This window comes from Melospiza georgiana, chromosome 17 (genome assembly GCF_028018845.1).
Source record: "Melospiza georgiana isolate bMelGeo1 chromosome 17, bMelGeo1.pri, whole genome shotgun sequence".
Classification (NCBI taxonomy): Eukaryota; Metazoa; Chordata; class Aves; order Passeriformes; family Passerellidae; genus Melospiza; species Melospiza georgiana.
The window spans coordinates 7,796,641-7,813,521 of NC_080446.1; the positions used below are offsets into that span (position 1 = coordinate 7,796,641).

The window sequence follows — 16,881 nt, forward strand, 5'->3', positions numbered from 1 at the left end:
TAATAATCCCTCAGAATTCTGAAGCATGAGGTTCACAAACCACTGTGGATGGGAGAACTGTCAGCTCTGCAAACAGCTGGTCACAGCTGGTCACAGCTGGTCACTGCTGCCTGCCTACATTGCTGCTGGACCTTCCACCTAACAGGTACAAAACTCTGACAGAACAATGCTCACACACAGGTCCAAACCCAAGAGTTGAACTGTCACCAGCTGAAGTCCTGCAGTTAAATCCTCTCAAGATGAATGCACCAAGTTGACTTCAGTGAGTTAAGGAAAAGGCAGAGAGGCAGGGGGGAGTCCCTGAATCACAGAGCTCCCACCCAAAATAAGTCTTTAAAACTGGAATTGGAAAGAGTCACAGCTTGACTCTGGCAAACTTTCCATTGTGGAGGTGAGCTTGGAACAGTTAAACAAAATAACATTACCAATTCAAACAGTCTTAACCAGCTTTGGGCCCAGTAAATATGTGGACAAAACACATACATGGGCTGCTGCAGAAAACAATGCAACAATCTTCAGATAGCCTCCAACCTTTTACCTACTTTCCTAAACAAAAAAGTAATCTAAAAAGCAGATATCTAAACATTTCTCCCAAGATACACTTGACCTGTTTCTTTCAAACAGGACAATGAAACCTCTAAACATGGCTATTATCAGTGAGCTGGTGACAATGCAAACAGAAAGAACTTCACTTGATTTACTACCTCTCCACATATTTTATAGAAAACATCTTCTCTAGCAGCTCCTCTCTCCCAATTCCTTCACCCAGCAATCTCCTCACCAAGGCAGAGTAATTAACAACAGCCCAGAGGCCAGCTGGAGGAACTGGGCTCTGGGCACTGTCATTAACCTCTGGAAGGAAACATTCTAGTGACTGGACAAGGATTGTAGAAGAAAACAGAGCAGCCAAACAAAGCAAACAAAAGAAAAACTGTAATTTCCTGTCCTTCAAATTCAACACAATAGTTACAGAACCAGACACAGACACAGCCATAGTGATGCTCAAAGGCAGCAATTCACCAGCTCCAAGGTAGGACAGACCTGTAAAACTCATGTTTGGCTGGGCATCACCTCTCTGGGGGGGTTGTATTCCCCTTCTGCAGCTGGGGAGCAGGAGGCACCCAACACAAACACCAGGAAAAGGGGAAATCCACCCCATAGAGGCCAAGAGGCACTCAGAGGGCTAAGTGTGCAAGGAACACTTAACACCAACCAATGCAGCTGCCACCCACCTAAGTAATTTTCTGGCTTGGTTAACTCTCTGTGCAAAAAGGGATCCTTACCTCTGTACCCTCCTCCACCCTTAAAGTTCATTTGCTCTGCTACATGAAAATTTTCAAGTTTTTACTTCTTGTTAAGAAAAAAATCCCACCCTCACCAACAGATACTCCAGTTCAAGCCCAGATTTTTAGGCTTGAAACAAGTTACTGCACAGTCTCCTGTGCAAGAGGTGAGACTGAAAGATCACAGAGGCATCACTGTCCTTTGGGTAACAAATTTCAGTTCTCCATTAGTGAACCCAGGTCACTTTTCCACAGGAGAGAAGGGAAATGCAAACAAAGCTCCTGTTTTCAATGGGACACTGTCCAAGTCACAAATATTATTACTTCATTCTCCCTCCCTGCACCAAAAAATCCCCTAGCCTACACAAATTTTGCAATATGACAGTGCTCCTTCCAAAAAAGAAGTGGTGCAACAATGTGCAATTGGTGCAACCACCCACTCCTCAAACTCTAGCATTTAATCAAAAACAGCCATCATGGTCTCAGGTTCAAACAGGCTTCTCCTGGCTATCTCCATCACAATGTTGGCAGCAAAGTCACCCAGACACAGCTGCCAACTGCAGGATGGGCCAGTGTTCATTGCTGGGCTGAGGCAGATGTTGAGGCACTGAAATAATTTGGGGTTTCCTACTCACAAGAGCATCTATGAGAACTTCAGCTCCTTCTTCACTCTCATGGAGAGTATCAATATCAGTCAGCTCTTGCAGCAAATCAACCACAGCTATGGAAACATGTACTGGGTGTTAAGGAAAACCATCAGGGAGGCAAATGCATTAGTATCAATAGAAGATGGCTCTTAGGCCAATGTGTTCATGACATGACCCCAAAGCAACTAGCAATACATTACCAGTGAGGTGATAAAATGCATTGCAATCACAGCAGCAGGGCACAGGGTACCAGACACAAGAGCTCACAGACTACTGCAGCAGACCTTCCCCAGAAGTGCTAAAATTAGGGAATCTGAACAATTAGGAATGATAAAAACAAATGTGATTCCGTGCTTACTGTATCAGGCAATTTTACTGTTTCTTCATGGTAGTTACTTATTTTTTTTCAACCATGCTGGAGTTGGTCTAAGGAGGCACCATGTTGCATTGTCAAGACTGAACACATGCAAAGAGAAATGAGTTACAATAATGTGATTTGGGTATTCTGCTCTCAGTGATAGCCCTGCTAACCTGATACACACACACCCCTAACGAGGGCAGCGCCGGCAGCAGGAGTATCACACCCCTCTGCCCAGCCCAATTAGGGCAGCACACTCCTCAAACCACAGGCCTCACAGGAACAGCAGAGCTTCTGCCAGCCCAATTTTCACTCATTAACTCTGGGCTGCATAACACACAGCTCCCCTGCCTGCTGCACAGCTCCCTTGTACGACAAGACGCATTCCAGCTCATTAGACCCACTTCCCTATTCTCTCAGACACACTGATCAATCCTGCCTGCGTCCCAAGGGCAGAGCAGGAGCTGTGGTTTTCTCAATGTCCTAAATAACCACTCTGTGATGGATCTCTCTCAAGTGCCCAGGCTGACAAAGAGGCTCCCAGGTCTCCTATTTGTGCATTTGTTCAAAAACACAAGCAGCAACAGGAAAAGTATTTTCATCTGTCTTTTCTTAGTGAGGTTCAGCCGTGTGCTGGGGCTGGCTGGAGAAGTGAGCTCTGCAAGAGAGAGCCTGGACTTTCTGCTGGACAAGCTGCAGGAGAGTCACCAGCATGTCACTTCAGGCAAGTGTCACCTCAGCAGAGTGTCACCGCAGCGACAAAGGCAAATCACACACTACAGTGCACCAGCAACAGCAAAACAAGCAAGTCAACAGAAGGAATTATTTTATTTTCCTTGGCACTCATGGGGCAACTTGCAGAATATTTTGTTCAGTTGTGGGCTCTCCCAATAAAAGAGAGGCCTTGACATACTGTGTTTGGGAGAGCAGAGGACCACTGAGGTGGTCTGGGGGTTAATACAGGATGGATGAGGACAAATTGAGGGAATGGGGTTTCATCAGCTCGTGGGAGAGAAAGCTCAGGGAGGAATCAGTTGAAGATTTCTGCAGTCTCCTGGGTGCTACAAAGATAACTGAACCAAGTTCTTTTGAGAGTGCACAACAAAGAATTCAGTAGAGTTCATAATGCAGGGCATTCCTCTCTGGGAAGCTTCTGTTGGGGCTTGCAGTGAGAGTATCAGCTGTCCTATAAAATTTAGGAGATAGTAAAGCAAAGCCTCACTTGAAGCTTTCATGTCTTTCATTAATAAAATCTTGTTGGTGATCATCTTTCATTCACATGTTTTGTGTAAAACTGTATGAATCATTCAGCAGATTATTTGCTCCCCCTGGACATTTCTTTTGTCTCCTTCCATTAGTCCCTCAAGACACCACAATTAAATCGCTTCAAAGAGCCATTTGTTTAGTTCTCTCCTTGAAGAACTCATTTTAAAAAATATTTTCCCATTTGTTTTAACAAAACATCATTAGAAAACCTGAGCTGTATCAATGCAGTTTTATGTCTAGATGTTTCACTTCAATAGTGCTTCTACCCTGTATGTGAGCAGCAGCAGTCTCTGCTTCCAATGGAGCTCAAAACACTTCAGCAGTTTTATAACACAAAATATACTTTTCCCAAAATTGCAGCTCTCAGGCCAAATTCCTACCCATAAATTCATTGACAGGCAAGTTGCAAAGCAAATAAAAAGAGTTCACACTGGAAACCCTGACAAGTCTTTGACAGCAGCAGTGATCCCAGCACAAAGCTTTCCATGGCAGACAGGATAATGCAAGCTGTACTCTGGTGCACTTTATCTGGAAAACAGCTCTGCTATCCCAGTCAATATTCCCACTGTTCCTTTTTTCCCTATGAATGAGAAATTCAGTATAAAAGCACATAGTACAAACAAGTCTGTGGTGTCTGGTATAAAATAAATAATTAAACTACAGTAACCACGAAATTGGATTTGCATGGGAGGAGCTTCCCCCTGTACAACATAAATTGTTAACAGTTATTTGAGAGCCATTTCCTTGCAGATCTTGGATAAGGGAAGCTGTGGGGTTTACTGTTTTGCAGGGACCAGCATTCACCACATCAAGGTTCCACCTGATGCAAGTCAAAATACCCAAACACAGTGCTCGCTAATATAAACTGGCATGCAATAAAATATTTATGTTTTGGTTTTAGCTTCTGATCACTGCACCCACTTAGAAAGAATGAATTATGAATTCTCAATAGATGGTGCTATAAAGAAAAGTGCTAAAAAAGAAAACCAAGATCTGTGCATCAGACCACAACATGCAGCACTAACAGGCCTTTTCACATTGTATATTCCAAAACACCTCAGGAAAGCTGGTAAGTGTTATCTCCTGCTTTACACATAAAGAAGCAAAGAATAAATTACCTTCCTAAGGCCATGGATCAATAAAAATGGAAAAAGGACTGCCTGAGACTCAAGTCGACACGCAGTGCCCTTTCCACAGGGCTTCACTGCTCCCTCCACCCACAGATATTTTCAGGACACAGACATGCAATCTCCCAAGTCATGTAACAATTTTTCAGCTTAATCTGCTGTAGAATATTTTACAAGCAAAGCGGTCTGAGGTCTGCTTTTACAGACTGCACAGTGGTGAGCTGGGCATAGTGCCAGCTCCCAGATGACAGCTAAGCATCAAGGCATCAGCGTACTCAAAAAATGGCACTGGTTTTGATCAACACTACATAAATAGGAAGCTCTCTCTCAGGTGCCCTCAGAGCTCCAGAGGTACAAGAGCCAGGTGCACAGAGGGATCAGGGTCAGTGACATTGGACTTCACTGAGCATGGAAATGGAATTGTCTCTGAAAATGTACTTAACCAGAGGGGCCACCCACAGCCTTGAGCTCTGTGCACACCAAACCAAAGGTATGGGCACATGAAGAGGGCACATTTACAAACTAAGGTGAAGCATGTGGTGAGTTAGTCCATGACAAACAGCTGACAGCCTAACAGCTCAGCTCTCAGCAAGAAAGGGTAAAACAGTTTAATTTTCACTGAGGTTATTCCAAAGTTTGCAGTCTGAGATTATTGCTGCTAAGCCCAGGCCTTCACTTGTCCTGTGCTGCTCATCTGCTCACACTCTTAACACTGCCAGTCAAAACTAGATGAAAGGGTCATAAAACAAGAAAGGAGAATACCAGCACTGAAAAAAATTCAGAATCAATATTACTTGAACAAAGAGGGCTTTCACTGGGAAAAAAAATGAAAAACCAACACATAAATTCAGTGTGGTAGGAAGAGGAGAAAAACATCTACAGGAGCCTAGGAAAGAGGATATGAGAGATTACAGAAAAGTCTGCAGAAAGCCTCTCCCATGAGAGCTGCTTTAACAACTGAAGGATATCTGTGTTGTCATGTCCCAGCAGCCCAAGCAGAGACTGCACAGCATTCAGCTCCACCAGCAGGTGATACAGGCCGGGCATCGTCGCGATCACGTGCATTTCCTGAATGATGTCATTTAAATCCAGCTCTGACTCCATAAACCTGAGGCGAGACAAAAAAAGGTAACAAAAAGGCAAGAAGAGACCACTACCTTCCAGGAGACACCACATAGGACTTGTCACCCCAGGTGCACATGGCACCAGCATTTCTATCCTCCCTGTCCTACACCTGCCCCTCGAAGTTTAATCGTGCAGCAGCATAAACATTTCTACTGTGTCATTTACATAGAGTAAACAAGCAGATTTGTTCCAATTTTCTAAATCAGTTCTAGAATTTCAAGAAGAAAGTAAAATCAAGATGCTGCAGCCACACATGAGAAAACTTGCTTTTAAAATAAATTCTGCAGAGCACTGCACTTTCCCTAGCTAGCACATATTAGTATGTGGGTTGTAAGAGTCTGAAGTCCATAAATATAATCTGGGTAAGGCAAAGGACAGCAAACTGGACAAAAAATAATGGCACTGAACTGTAGGAAGAAATCCCTTTAAAGTGAATAACAGAACATCTTGAAGGGAGGAAGAGGTTTCAAGGACAGAAACACACAACTGGCTCTTGGAGCCCATCCCAGCTGTTCTCCTCACCACAGGACTGGGTAACATGAAATAATTTCCTCCCAACACAGACCTCTGGCTGGTATGCAAGCACACACCTTCATATCAAATGACAGAATGAAACCTTTAATTATTGCTGATAATGCTTTTTGTGCTGCCAGCCATATATTGGCCCCACCAGAGTCTCAATAAAGGCATTTTTAATTAACAAAATCAGTTTCAAATAATATTTAGAAGAACTACAGGGCAATAACTGCAGTTACATAAGCCTTATGTAACTGAAAACATCTCTATATTCCAGCAATTTATTTAGGCTTACACCTAAAATCAAAGGGAGAAAAGTTAAGCCCAGTCTTACTTCTCTGGATTATCAGGAAACTTGATCCGCAGCTCCTGGTTTTTGTAGGATCTCTTCTCAAAGGTGAGAATCATCTTCTTCACTGAGCTTTCATCCAAAGGTTCCTCCTGACCAAATGAGAAAAGGCAGAAAAATAAGCTTTGAATGGCTGAAGAAATATCAGCAATGTGGTGGGACTGCAGCCAGGCCCAGGCCCTGGGAATTCCAGCCAGCTCTGGAATCTCCCTGCAGAGAGCTGCCAAACACCTCACAGGCCATCACCACCCACTCCAGCTCACACCTCGAGCTGCTCTTTCACACCTGTTATAACCTGGCACCACCAGCTCATATCGAGGTTTTTTTGCTTCTGACATAGAGCAAACCTGCACTCACAGCCTGTGCCCAGGGAGAGCTTCTCTGCAGAAGTCCCTTGTTGTGCTATTGTTTTTTTGAAGTCTACATTTAACTGCCCTGAAGTTATGTTCTTCCGCATTTTCCTCACTTGGATAAGCTTTCACTGTTATCTTAAAGCCTTTTCCTAAAGAAAAAAATAAATCAATATTCCACTCTAGTATTTTCTCTTTATTTTGTAAATGCTCCTAAGGTGTTTCTCAGCTGGAGTTGTATATTTACTGTACAGCAGCAATACAACCTCGGCTGCCTCCCTGACACCTACAAACATTTTCCTTAGTTTATGACTTTAATGCACTTCTTTTATTAAAAAATTGATGATATAGATTTCCCTGTGTAACCTCCTCCCTCTCCTCTGACTGTGTTACAACCACTATTTAAGAGAAGCTCTCAAAACAAAAACCAAACCAGACACCCTCCCATCTTTAGCCAAGTGCCCCTCAGGATTAAATCAAGAGCTGCTGCTGGTGCTGCAGATTCTTTGGTCAGCGACTCTAAGCAGCAATCTGGTATGAGACAGAAAACCTCCATTTCTTCAGCAAACTCCATTACAATAACAACACCAGCCCCAGCCTTCAGTTATGATTGGATTTCCTCCGTTCCTTTGCCCAGCTGTCTCATTGCCATCCCACTCATGTCATCACCCCATCCAGCCAATCAATACTACAGTGCCCAAAGCACATTCTTCTTGCACTGGGATTTCAACCCACACATGCTGACACTGCTTCCTTCTGTTCCCTTTGATTCTTTGCTTCCTCTAACACATATCACTATGATATCTCCATTAGGATCTGCTTTATATCTTGTATTGAATTTGCATTAGGTATTGCAGTGTCCTACAGATTAGCTTCTTCACATCAAATTTACTGGGACAAAGCACATTTTAATGGCACTTATATTAACTGCAGTCCAAAGTAATAAACAAGATATTTGGATTCTAAAGCCTGGACTTTCAGCCTTTAAAATGTCTGGCTGGGAGGACTTCACTTGACAGAGATGAGGGACTGGCACACTGCAGGAATCCACAAGACTCCAGCCAGTCAGGAGGACTCCTCTTTCCTCGATCCATCCTCCCTGGAGCTGAAATGCTACAGAAATCCTGCATTATCTTCCTCTACTATCAGCAACAACTGTCATGGCAATAGCTCAACATCAAAAAAAAGAGGGAGATTCTTAAAGACGGATGCTGGCAATGCTGTATACAAAGGACATTGATATTTTACAAAGCTACACGATTCTGCAGTGGTGAATATCACTTGTTTTTTTATCAAACAGGACACAGGCAGCAGGAAGCAAATATCTTCTAGATTTATACCAATCCATGTGTCACATTTATAAAGTGATCTTTTCCCTGGCCCTTGGCAGAAAGGCCAATGCAGCATTGGATTTCTGTCTCCAAGGCTTGAAATCATTTACCCTTGACAGCTGCCACCCCCCTCCTCTGACCCAAGACCTTTCTTGTACAGAAGAATGTTTGTTTATTTGCTGCTGCTGCACAGCTACAAAGAGGGGGAGAAGCTGCATGGTCGGGGGTACTGATGAGAACAATAGTCAGGAAATTGGTTAGAACACAGAAACTGTTTCCTAAAAATATACTTTAGAAGGTGATCTGGGTATTCTCAGAACAAACAGAGATTAGACTTGAAAGCCTTCTCCCTTTTGTCCCCACTCTAAATCCTCAGCTGAGATATTTGAGAAATTTGAAATTAATGAACACCCCGCAGGGCAGGAAAGCAAACCCACAACCTGAAGCTGTATGAGAACAGAAAAATCACGTTAAGTCTCACCACCTACATGGCAAGAAATGGGAATCACAGAGAAGGAGTTTAGTGTTTGGTTATTCCCACTGCCTCTCCTTTCCCAGAGGACTTACTTCCTCATCTTCCTCTTCTCCATCCCTCTCAATTATCTGAAGGAGTTTCTTCTTCTCATCATCAGTTTCTTCCAGGGCAGCAGACTCCTCTTCCCTGTGACGGCCATGCTCTCGGGCACTGGCCTGTTTCCGACGTGCTTTGATTTCCTCTTCCTCTTCATCACGGGGTCTTTTTGTCCCTCTGTTGGGCTGAAGTCACACAAATAAAAGGTGAATGAATACAAGTGTTTAGTGACCCTTGCAAACCAGAATACCAATATTACAAACCATACTGAGGAAATTCTTACAAGTTTAAAAGATTTGCTTACACGACACTTAATAACTCTGAAAACTGGAAAGGAAATTAATTTAGTGAAGTGGAACATCACATGAGTAGATGAATGCCTCTGCCAAGAGCTGTGTCAACATCCTACCTTCTTTGATCTATGAACACAATTCACGGGAAAATATCTTCATAGACAGCAAGGACAAGGAGTGCACAGACAAGGAGTGGCCGAGCAGCCCTGCTCAGTGGGGAACAGCTGCCCATCAAGGAACCCCAGGCTGCTGACTCAGCTCAGACAACCCCACATTTCACAGCCAGCAGACTGATATGCTCAGCAGACAGCAGGGAACGATCATTTTTTACCCACAACGTACACAAGACTATATTGAATTCCTGTGTGCCGCCCATTTCACCCCCATCCTTCTGTCTGAAGTTTGCTGACAAGCAAAAGCAGAATAAACCCAACTCAGAGTAGGGAGGACAAAGAGGACTGCTGCTTGCTGCAGCTCTGCAGGGGCTTGGCACTGGATTAAACAGGGCCCAAAACATCATGGTTTGCTTGAAAAAACAATTCCTATTATTTTATCCCACTATTTCTAGTTGATTGTCAAAATTAAAGGTAATTTGCCAAGGACAAGAAGAAGTACGTTAATCCTAATCCCATGTTTTCATTCAGGCAGAAAGGGATAAAAGTATTTGCAACAGAAGAAAAAATTTTCCCCTCAAAAGCTACAAGGACATTAAATTTGGTCTCTCACATTTCTGAAGGACAACCAAGCTGGAAGAATACTCTATGCTCTATAACTACAGCAAAACAAAGCTTAATTCTTTGCTATTTAAAAGGAGTGTATGAATCAAGAATAAGAAAATAATAACAAAAACACATTTACTTTGCAACACTGCTCAAGTCACCTGGTAGGTGATTTTGTAACCTCATTAGGTCTAACACATGTCCATTTTAATTTATAAAACAGCACCTGGCAGGCAGCCCCTGCTCTTCTGCTCTGGGACCCTTTGTCTAAAATGGCAAAAGTCACACCAGGCTTCCATGAATACAGGCCCTGCTTTCATGTGAGACTGAGATTCCTTCCCATGTTTGATCCAAAGAAAGGTGCAGAGGAAATAAGTGACAGTGTCATTCTCCTGCCAGGTCTGGCACTAGTGTGAGCATCAAGATGGGAATTTCCAGCTCCCTGGCAGGTTGGGAACTTTTGGGCTGCAGAGGGTAATAAACCTTGCAGGCTCCTAAGGGAATCCAGCAGAGGTTCCAGTTCTGCCATGCACTGCACCAGTGGCACAGCCCAATGACAAGCTGGTAAATCATCTGCTCTGGAGAAAATGCTGCTTTCAGGAGATGTAAAAAAATAAAGCTCCCCCAGCCAGCCCCAAAAAGCACATGAGGAGTTAATTATAGTTAAGAAGCAGGGGCCAGACAGCAGCCTGGCTGGGATCACCTTGTTTTCAGGGTTACCACCTTGTCACACTTTAGGGAAGACACAGAATCAAGTTTCCCAGACAACACATTAGCACAAATCAGAGCTGTATCTGCTCGCTCCCAGGCAAACCTGTTCAAGCTCTGTTATCTGTCTGCTTTCTCTCTATATCTTCTCTGCCATTTCCATTACAGATGGTACATTCCTGACTTAAAACCTTTCTAAAGTGCCTCCATGCACTTTTAAAGCAGTTACTCAGCTCATAATTCAACAGCCATGACGTGGAAGCATACCCAGAGATTCTGTGAAATGAAAAATTTATTTGCTTGGAGGGTTTTGTGGATTGGGTTTTTTTTAAGCAGATTCCTATTACTTATCTTCTAGGTACATTAAAATATAATTTCACATAGATCCATTTGGAAACAAATGTGTCATTGACAACAACTAATAATTCAAACACTCCCTGAGCAACCAGCAAACCCATAAAAAGAATAAGGAAAAGGTGCTCTTCTAAATGACATCATCCAAGGAAAAACTTCAGTAAATCCATACTCATTACTCAATGTCCTTGATGTCACAAGGGGCCCTGCCCTTCCCCTGTCCTTCCATTCACTCCTTGGTAATACCATCCTAAACCATCTTTGACAGATTAATGTCACAAATACAGCTATAAGTGGCGTAAATCCCAAAATTTACATCTAAATCTCAACAAGATTTGTCATGGATATTCCTAATTTGGAATTGGAATCTCAATCCTCACTCTTATTTCTAAACATCAAAAAGGACCAAAGCCTGAGGTGTAATGAGAGGCTGAGGGAGCTGGGGGTCTATCAGATATAAAGTAACATAGGAAGGGATTGTATCCCAAAACAAAACCTAAACTAGAACTCCATCACAAAACCATCCCCATTTCCTCAGAGTACACAATCCTCAAGATCAGAATTTACACCCTTGCTTCCATCTCAATTATTTTCCCCTTTTCTGTATTTATGCATTGCTGGGGGAGGCTCTGTACCACGGAGCAGAATCATTATGATAAATCAGGGAAGTGCCCCGTGTGTGATCATTAACGCTGCCAGAGCCTGGCAATAGGCAGTAATTGAATTCGGGCAAACGCTATTAAGCAGGCATTAAGGCTTTGCCTCTCCTTATTGATGTTATGCAAAAACCTCGCTAAGAACATTGCTGTTCCCAACCAGCGCTTATTAAAGCCAAGAAACCGAGGCCTGAGTGGAACACCTGGGTCCTGCTCATTCCACAAGGGATGCACAGTCATGAACAACTGATTTAAGGCAGGCATTACTTTCTGCTCATTGATTTTCATCTTGGGTTTGCATTTGTGTTTTGCAAAGGACTCTTACCAACTAGCAAGAATTAAGCTCGTAGGTTGCTGCACTGAGCCTGGTGCATTTCGCTCAGCAAACACACAGATTGTGTCCAAACACATTTATTTAACCAATTCCACAGCTTCACAGACATCTGCACAAGTTCTGCCTTTCTGGTAGAAAAGAGAAAGTTAATTATTTGATAAACAAAATGTGGGGTTTTTTTACTTAGCAGTGCTAAGGTGAATCTGGCAAGAAGTTAGAATTCATTTGAAAATGCACAAGAAAAGCATTTTTCAATTGTTATGTTAGCTAAGCTTAATTCTGTTCCTGATGAATGCAGGGCATTCACAGTAATTTATTCAGCAGGCATTTTCATTTAAATCTAACACTGATAGCACCACACAAAAACCAATGAATACAAAAGGGTTTAAAAAAAGCTACTGTTTATAAAATATGATAAAGTAAACAGAAGCTGGTAATTGGGAACGGGAGGATTATCTTCCCCTTTCTCTTGTAGTCCTCCTGCCCTGGTTGTGCCTGTTGGCTGACAGACACTCCCTGGGGCCCAGCCTTTGGTACAGACTTTCCCCAGACACACCTGACACAGGTCCTGGTCTGGTAAGGCCAAGCCTGACCTCAGTGTGGGCAGCAGGAGCAGCATCAGCCACATGTCACACGAGGAACAGGGAAACAATGTCCTAAATCAAAGCACAATAATCTGCTAGCGCCCCTGGGCTCCCTCCAAGCAGTGATTGCACATTAATATCAGGGTTAAGTACACCACAAAAATCAGAACACACATTTCTCAGAATCCTGATTGCTTCAGCCTTTGCCAAACATAAGGAAGGTTTAGAGAGGTCTCAGCAGTTTCATATTACTCAGGAAATACTCAGGAGTTTCATATTACTAAGGTATCTGTTTTGGAAGTAACCTCATTACTGTGAGGCTCAGGAATTTTTTGTTAATGAAATCTGAAATAAATCTTTATAAATGATGCAGCTTCTGTGCCCACATCCCAGGCTGCTCCAAAGAGCCACTCAGCAAGCAGCACAGCAGCTGTCAGTTTGGGATCCTAATCTCCAGAGGAATCTTCAATGACTTCCTAATTCTGTTTCCAATGTTTGTGATAAACCAGGCTACGATCAATCTCACTTTCCCATGCTTTTTCTTCCTGAGGCATGACACACAGCACTTCTAAATGGTGCAGGATCTGAGTGCTAAAATCTGGTACCCCAGGAAAATCAGAAATCTCAGAGACCCAAGAGCTCCAAAATCGCACAATCTGAGGCAAATGCAATGACAATGCAATGACAGGTGGAAATGCAATCACAGGTACCCACAGGGATACAGATTATTAATTTCAGAGGGAATGCACCCCTGTGCCCTCCAGACTCCCTTGCAAGGTTCTGAACCATCCAAGGAACATATCAGGGAGGTGCAGGACAGGGATCTTGACACCCTCTGGTTTGGTGGTCAAAGACAATACACTGGGAAGTAAACTAGAGATTCATGTGCCACCCTGTGAGAGCACAGCTCTGGCAGCATGGGGCTGTACTCCCAGGAGCAGAGCCAAGGGATGAGGCAGACAGATGAGCCAATGTCAGCTCCTTGTTTTAACTGCTGGCAGCAAAGGAGGTATTGGGGTAATAATGCTGTGAGTAGCCAACAACCAGCTCAGCTGAGCTGCCCCTACCATCAGATGCATCCATTACAATGCAAATTGACAGCAAATCATCCATACCAGCAGCAGAAATGATGATACACAGAGATCCATCCCTGTACACAGACCCCGGGGAGATCACCCAGGATGCTGAAGGCAGATCTCACCCCACAGTTTCTGCTTCCTCTGCTGCTTGATCTTACTGACACTAGCAGGGCTCTGCAATGATCACTCACACTGATGAAATCTGCCGTTAATGAGAATTCAAATAACCTCCCTTATTCCCTCCCAGGACATCTGAAAGAAGACTCTGAATAGGCCCGGAGTTGGCTTTGTCCTCTTAATTACCCTCTGTAATCAGAGACCAAACACGGAGGATCTGGGCAAACAGCAGCAATATTTAATCATCACTTTAGACCATCTGCAACTGTTTTGCAGCAACACGTAAAGTTTATGGATTCCTGAGCTTCGGATAAACGGCCAGGTGCTGTTTAATTGTATTTTTTGTTGCAAGAGGTTTCTTTTCCCGTTCTGGCAGACACTTGGTGCTGAATTGGTGGCACTGTGCCTGCAGTCTTCCACGCCAAGTTTGGCTCTGAGGGAGAACATCTTGCCGAAGCAAGGGCACAGATTACACATTTAGAGGAGAAAATTCAAAACAGTCTAAGAGGAAAGCAATTATTTTGGGTTGTGCTGAGGGAGGTTAAGAAGACCAACTCATTTGAAGCAAGAGATTAAAATCAGAGAGCTGAGGCATCACACCACCTCCCTGACAGCCGGTACCATCCCTGCATTGAGGACAGCCAAGGAGACCTTGAGCCAGCCCACAGCCCAGCCCAGAGCAGGGAAGATCCCAAATCCAGGGCTGGAGTGGGCCAGGAGCTGCTGCAGGAGCTGCCAAGCCACCCTCCCCTGGCCATCCTCTTCAAGCCACCCTCCCCAAAGGCAGAGCCTGACCCACAGGATGGGAGGCAGTGAAATCTGCCGCTTGCAACTATTTTCCTGCACCTCTCAGCAGGAAATGCCCTCACAGAAGGGAATCTCATTTTCTCAGAACCAGAGCTATTTGCCTGCCTGCTGCTCCTCCACTTCTTTCACCTGTACCCACCATTGTATCCAGTTCTGGAGGTCTGAACTGAGCACCATTAACTTCCAATGCTCCCTAAAGCATCACCCCAGCCAGTGACACAAGAACCACCTGCATTCAGCTGAGAGCCCAGGAGAGCACAGAGCCAGGGCAAATCCTTCAGGAACTATTTCAGCAGTTGGCTGAAAGCTGCAGAATGCTTTTCCCCACAGCTAAGAACAATTTTAGCAGCAAGAAATGGAATTAAAATTTAGATACCCTGCAGCTAAGCAGCACTTCTTTACCTTGACAGAATAGAGCCCCCACTGTCACAAGCAATCACCCCCTGCCCGTGCTGAAAGCTCATCCAAGGGAAAACTGCACAAAATCCAAGAGAGCAAAGCAAAGTGGATGGACACTTCCCTCCAGAGTGGAGGGAATCCTGGAGAGTTCACATTCTGAGAGCAAGAGAAAAACCACCTAACAAAACCCCAAGCTGGAACTTGGTTAAAAAATGACAAAGTTGATTCAGGTTTACCTCTCTGTGCCCTAAACTGCATCCCAGGCATGTAAGGGATGATATAGCTAAGCCCCAGATGGGGTGGACAAGGCCAAAGAATCACAGGAATGTAAGAAATGAGAATTCCAATTTGATGTTGAAAAATCACATTTGAAAAAGATAAATACAGAGGTGGAGTGGATCTCAGAGCAGCAGGGCTGTGCTGTTGGATGCAGCAGGATGTGGAAGGATGCTTGAGACAGAGCAATCCACAGAGGGAAACATTCTGGAGATTATCAAGGAAGAATCCAGCAGAGCTCTCAAAACCAGACTGCCCCAGAAACTTCAATACCATCGGGAAAACGGCTGAGAAACTTCTCAAACCAACAGCAACTTCCCCTTTTCCCCTGAGCATCTCCCAACACCACATTCCCAAAGCACAAACACGGAGTGAACAGCAACACTCCCTTCACCTCCGTGCCCCACGGAATGAGGCACACCAGGAGGGCACCAGGAATTCCCTGCACACCAGGAGGGCACCAGGAATTCCCTGCACACCAGGAGAGCACCAGGAATTCCGTACTCTCAGCTCGGAGCAGAGTTGGTCACACCTACAGGCTGAAAATGCCTCGGGGTGTTTTCCTCACCCAGGGAATCCCCACGGCTGCAGCCGGGCTGAGAAGTGAAACAAAGCCCGGCATTATCCCAGCCAAGGTGTCAAAATGTTCATGCAGTTCATGCCCTCATTCCCTGTTTCACAGGAACACCTGAAATCTGCTCCGGGACAATAAACCACTCGATAGCTGCACACAACGAGCCATCAGTGACCGCAGGGCAAGGGAAGAAAACGCTCCGAGTAAAGGAAAACTTTTATAAGGAAAACTTTTTAAAACGTATTTTGATTAAAATGAAATTAAATGGGTTTTGTCATAAAACAGGGTAAAACAGACACGCTAGAACAGCCACGGAAGGAGCTCAGGCTCCGCTCCAGCTCAGGCGGGCACAATCTGTTCATCTGCGCCCGAACCAACACCGGCAAAGCCGCGGAGCCCTCGATAATCGGCTCCTACCGGATACTACCGCTCCGAAGAGGAGACAGACCCCCAAAACTTAGCGGCACTTTAACCAGCCCTCGTGCGAGTGCGGCCGGTGAGGCCCCGCACGGCGGCCGCCCCAGGCCCGCGGCCGCACCGGAGCTGGAGCAGCATCGCTGCCGCCACAGCGGGGCCATGGACGGGGTCACCTCCGGCAGGGGGCCGCGACACCCCCAGCGCGGCCCAACCCCCCGAGCTCACCTGGTAGCTGAGCAGCTCCCCCACGTCCATCGCACCCACCGGGCCCCGCCACCGGGAACCTGTCGCAAAGCACCGGGGCCGCGCGACACCTGCCGTAAGGCAGGCAGCGCAGGCCGGGTGGCGGGGCGCCACACTGCCGGAAAGCGAGGCGGGGTGGGCCGTGCCGGAAAGGGGGAGGCGGGAGGCGCCACACTGCCGTAAAGCAGCGCGGGCATGTCGCGAACGGGAGCGGGGCACCGGGGCCGCCCCCGCCCTTCACGGGTCCCGGGGCTGGGCTCGGGGCATCCCGCCTGTCCCCCGGTGCCACATGGCACAGGGCAGGGAGAGAACGAGACCCCGGTGTACCCCCGGTGACAGGAGGGCCCGCCCCGCCCCGAGCAGCCGGTGCCACGGCGGGCCCGTCCCCGCTGTGCTCC

The 16,881-nt window shown here is 45.4% G+C and overlaps 1 protein-coding gene across 1 annotated transcript in view; it reads right to left on the reverse strand.

The window, feature by feature from the left end:
• Window positions 1–16,549, reverse strand: part of CTNNBL1 (catenin beta like 1) — a 48,084-nt gene extending 31,535 nt beyond the window's left edge. Inside the window, exons 1-5 of the mRNA XM_058036144.1 lie at window positions 16,466–16,549; window positions 8,920–9,108; window positions 6,657–6,763; window positions 5,648–5,789; window positions 1,919–2,014 (exon numbers count right to left, since the gene is read on the reverse strand). Of these exons, the coding sequence (XP_057892127.1) occupies window positions 1,919–2,014; window positions 5,648–5,789; window positions 6,657–6,763; window positions 8,920–9,108; window positions 16,466–16,495 (564 nt within the window). The 5' untranslated portion in view covers window positions 16,496–16,549. The remainder of the gene's footprint in view (window positions 1–1,918; window positions 2,015–5,647; window positions 5,790–6,656; window positions 6,764–8,919; window positions 9,109–16,465) is intronic.
• Window positions 16,550–16,881: the final 332 nt, after the last annotated feature.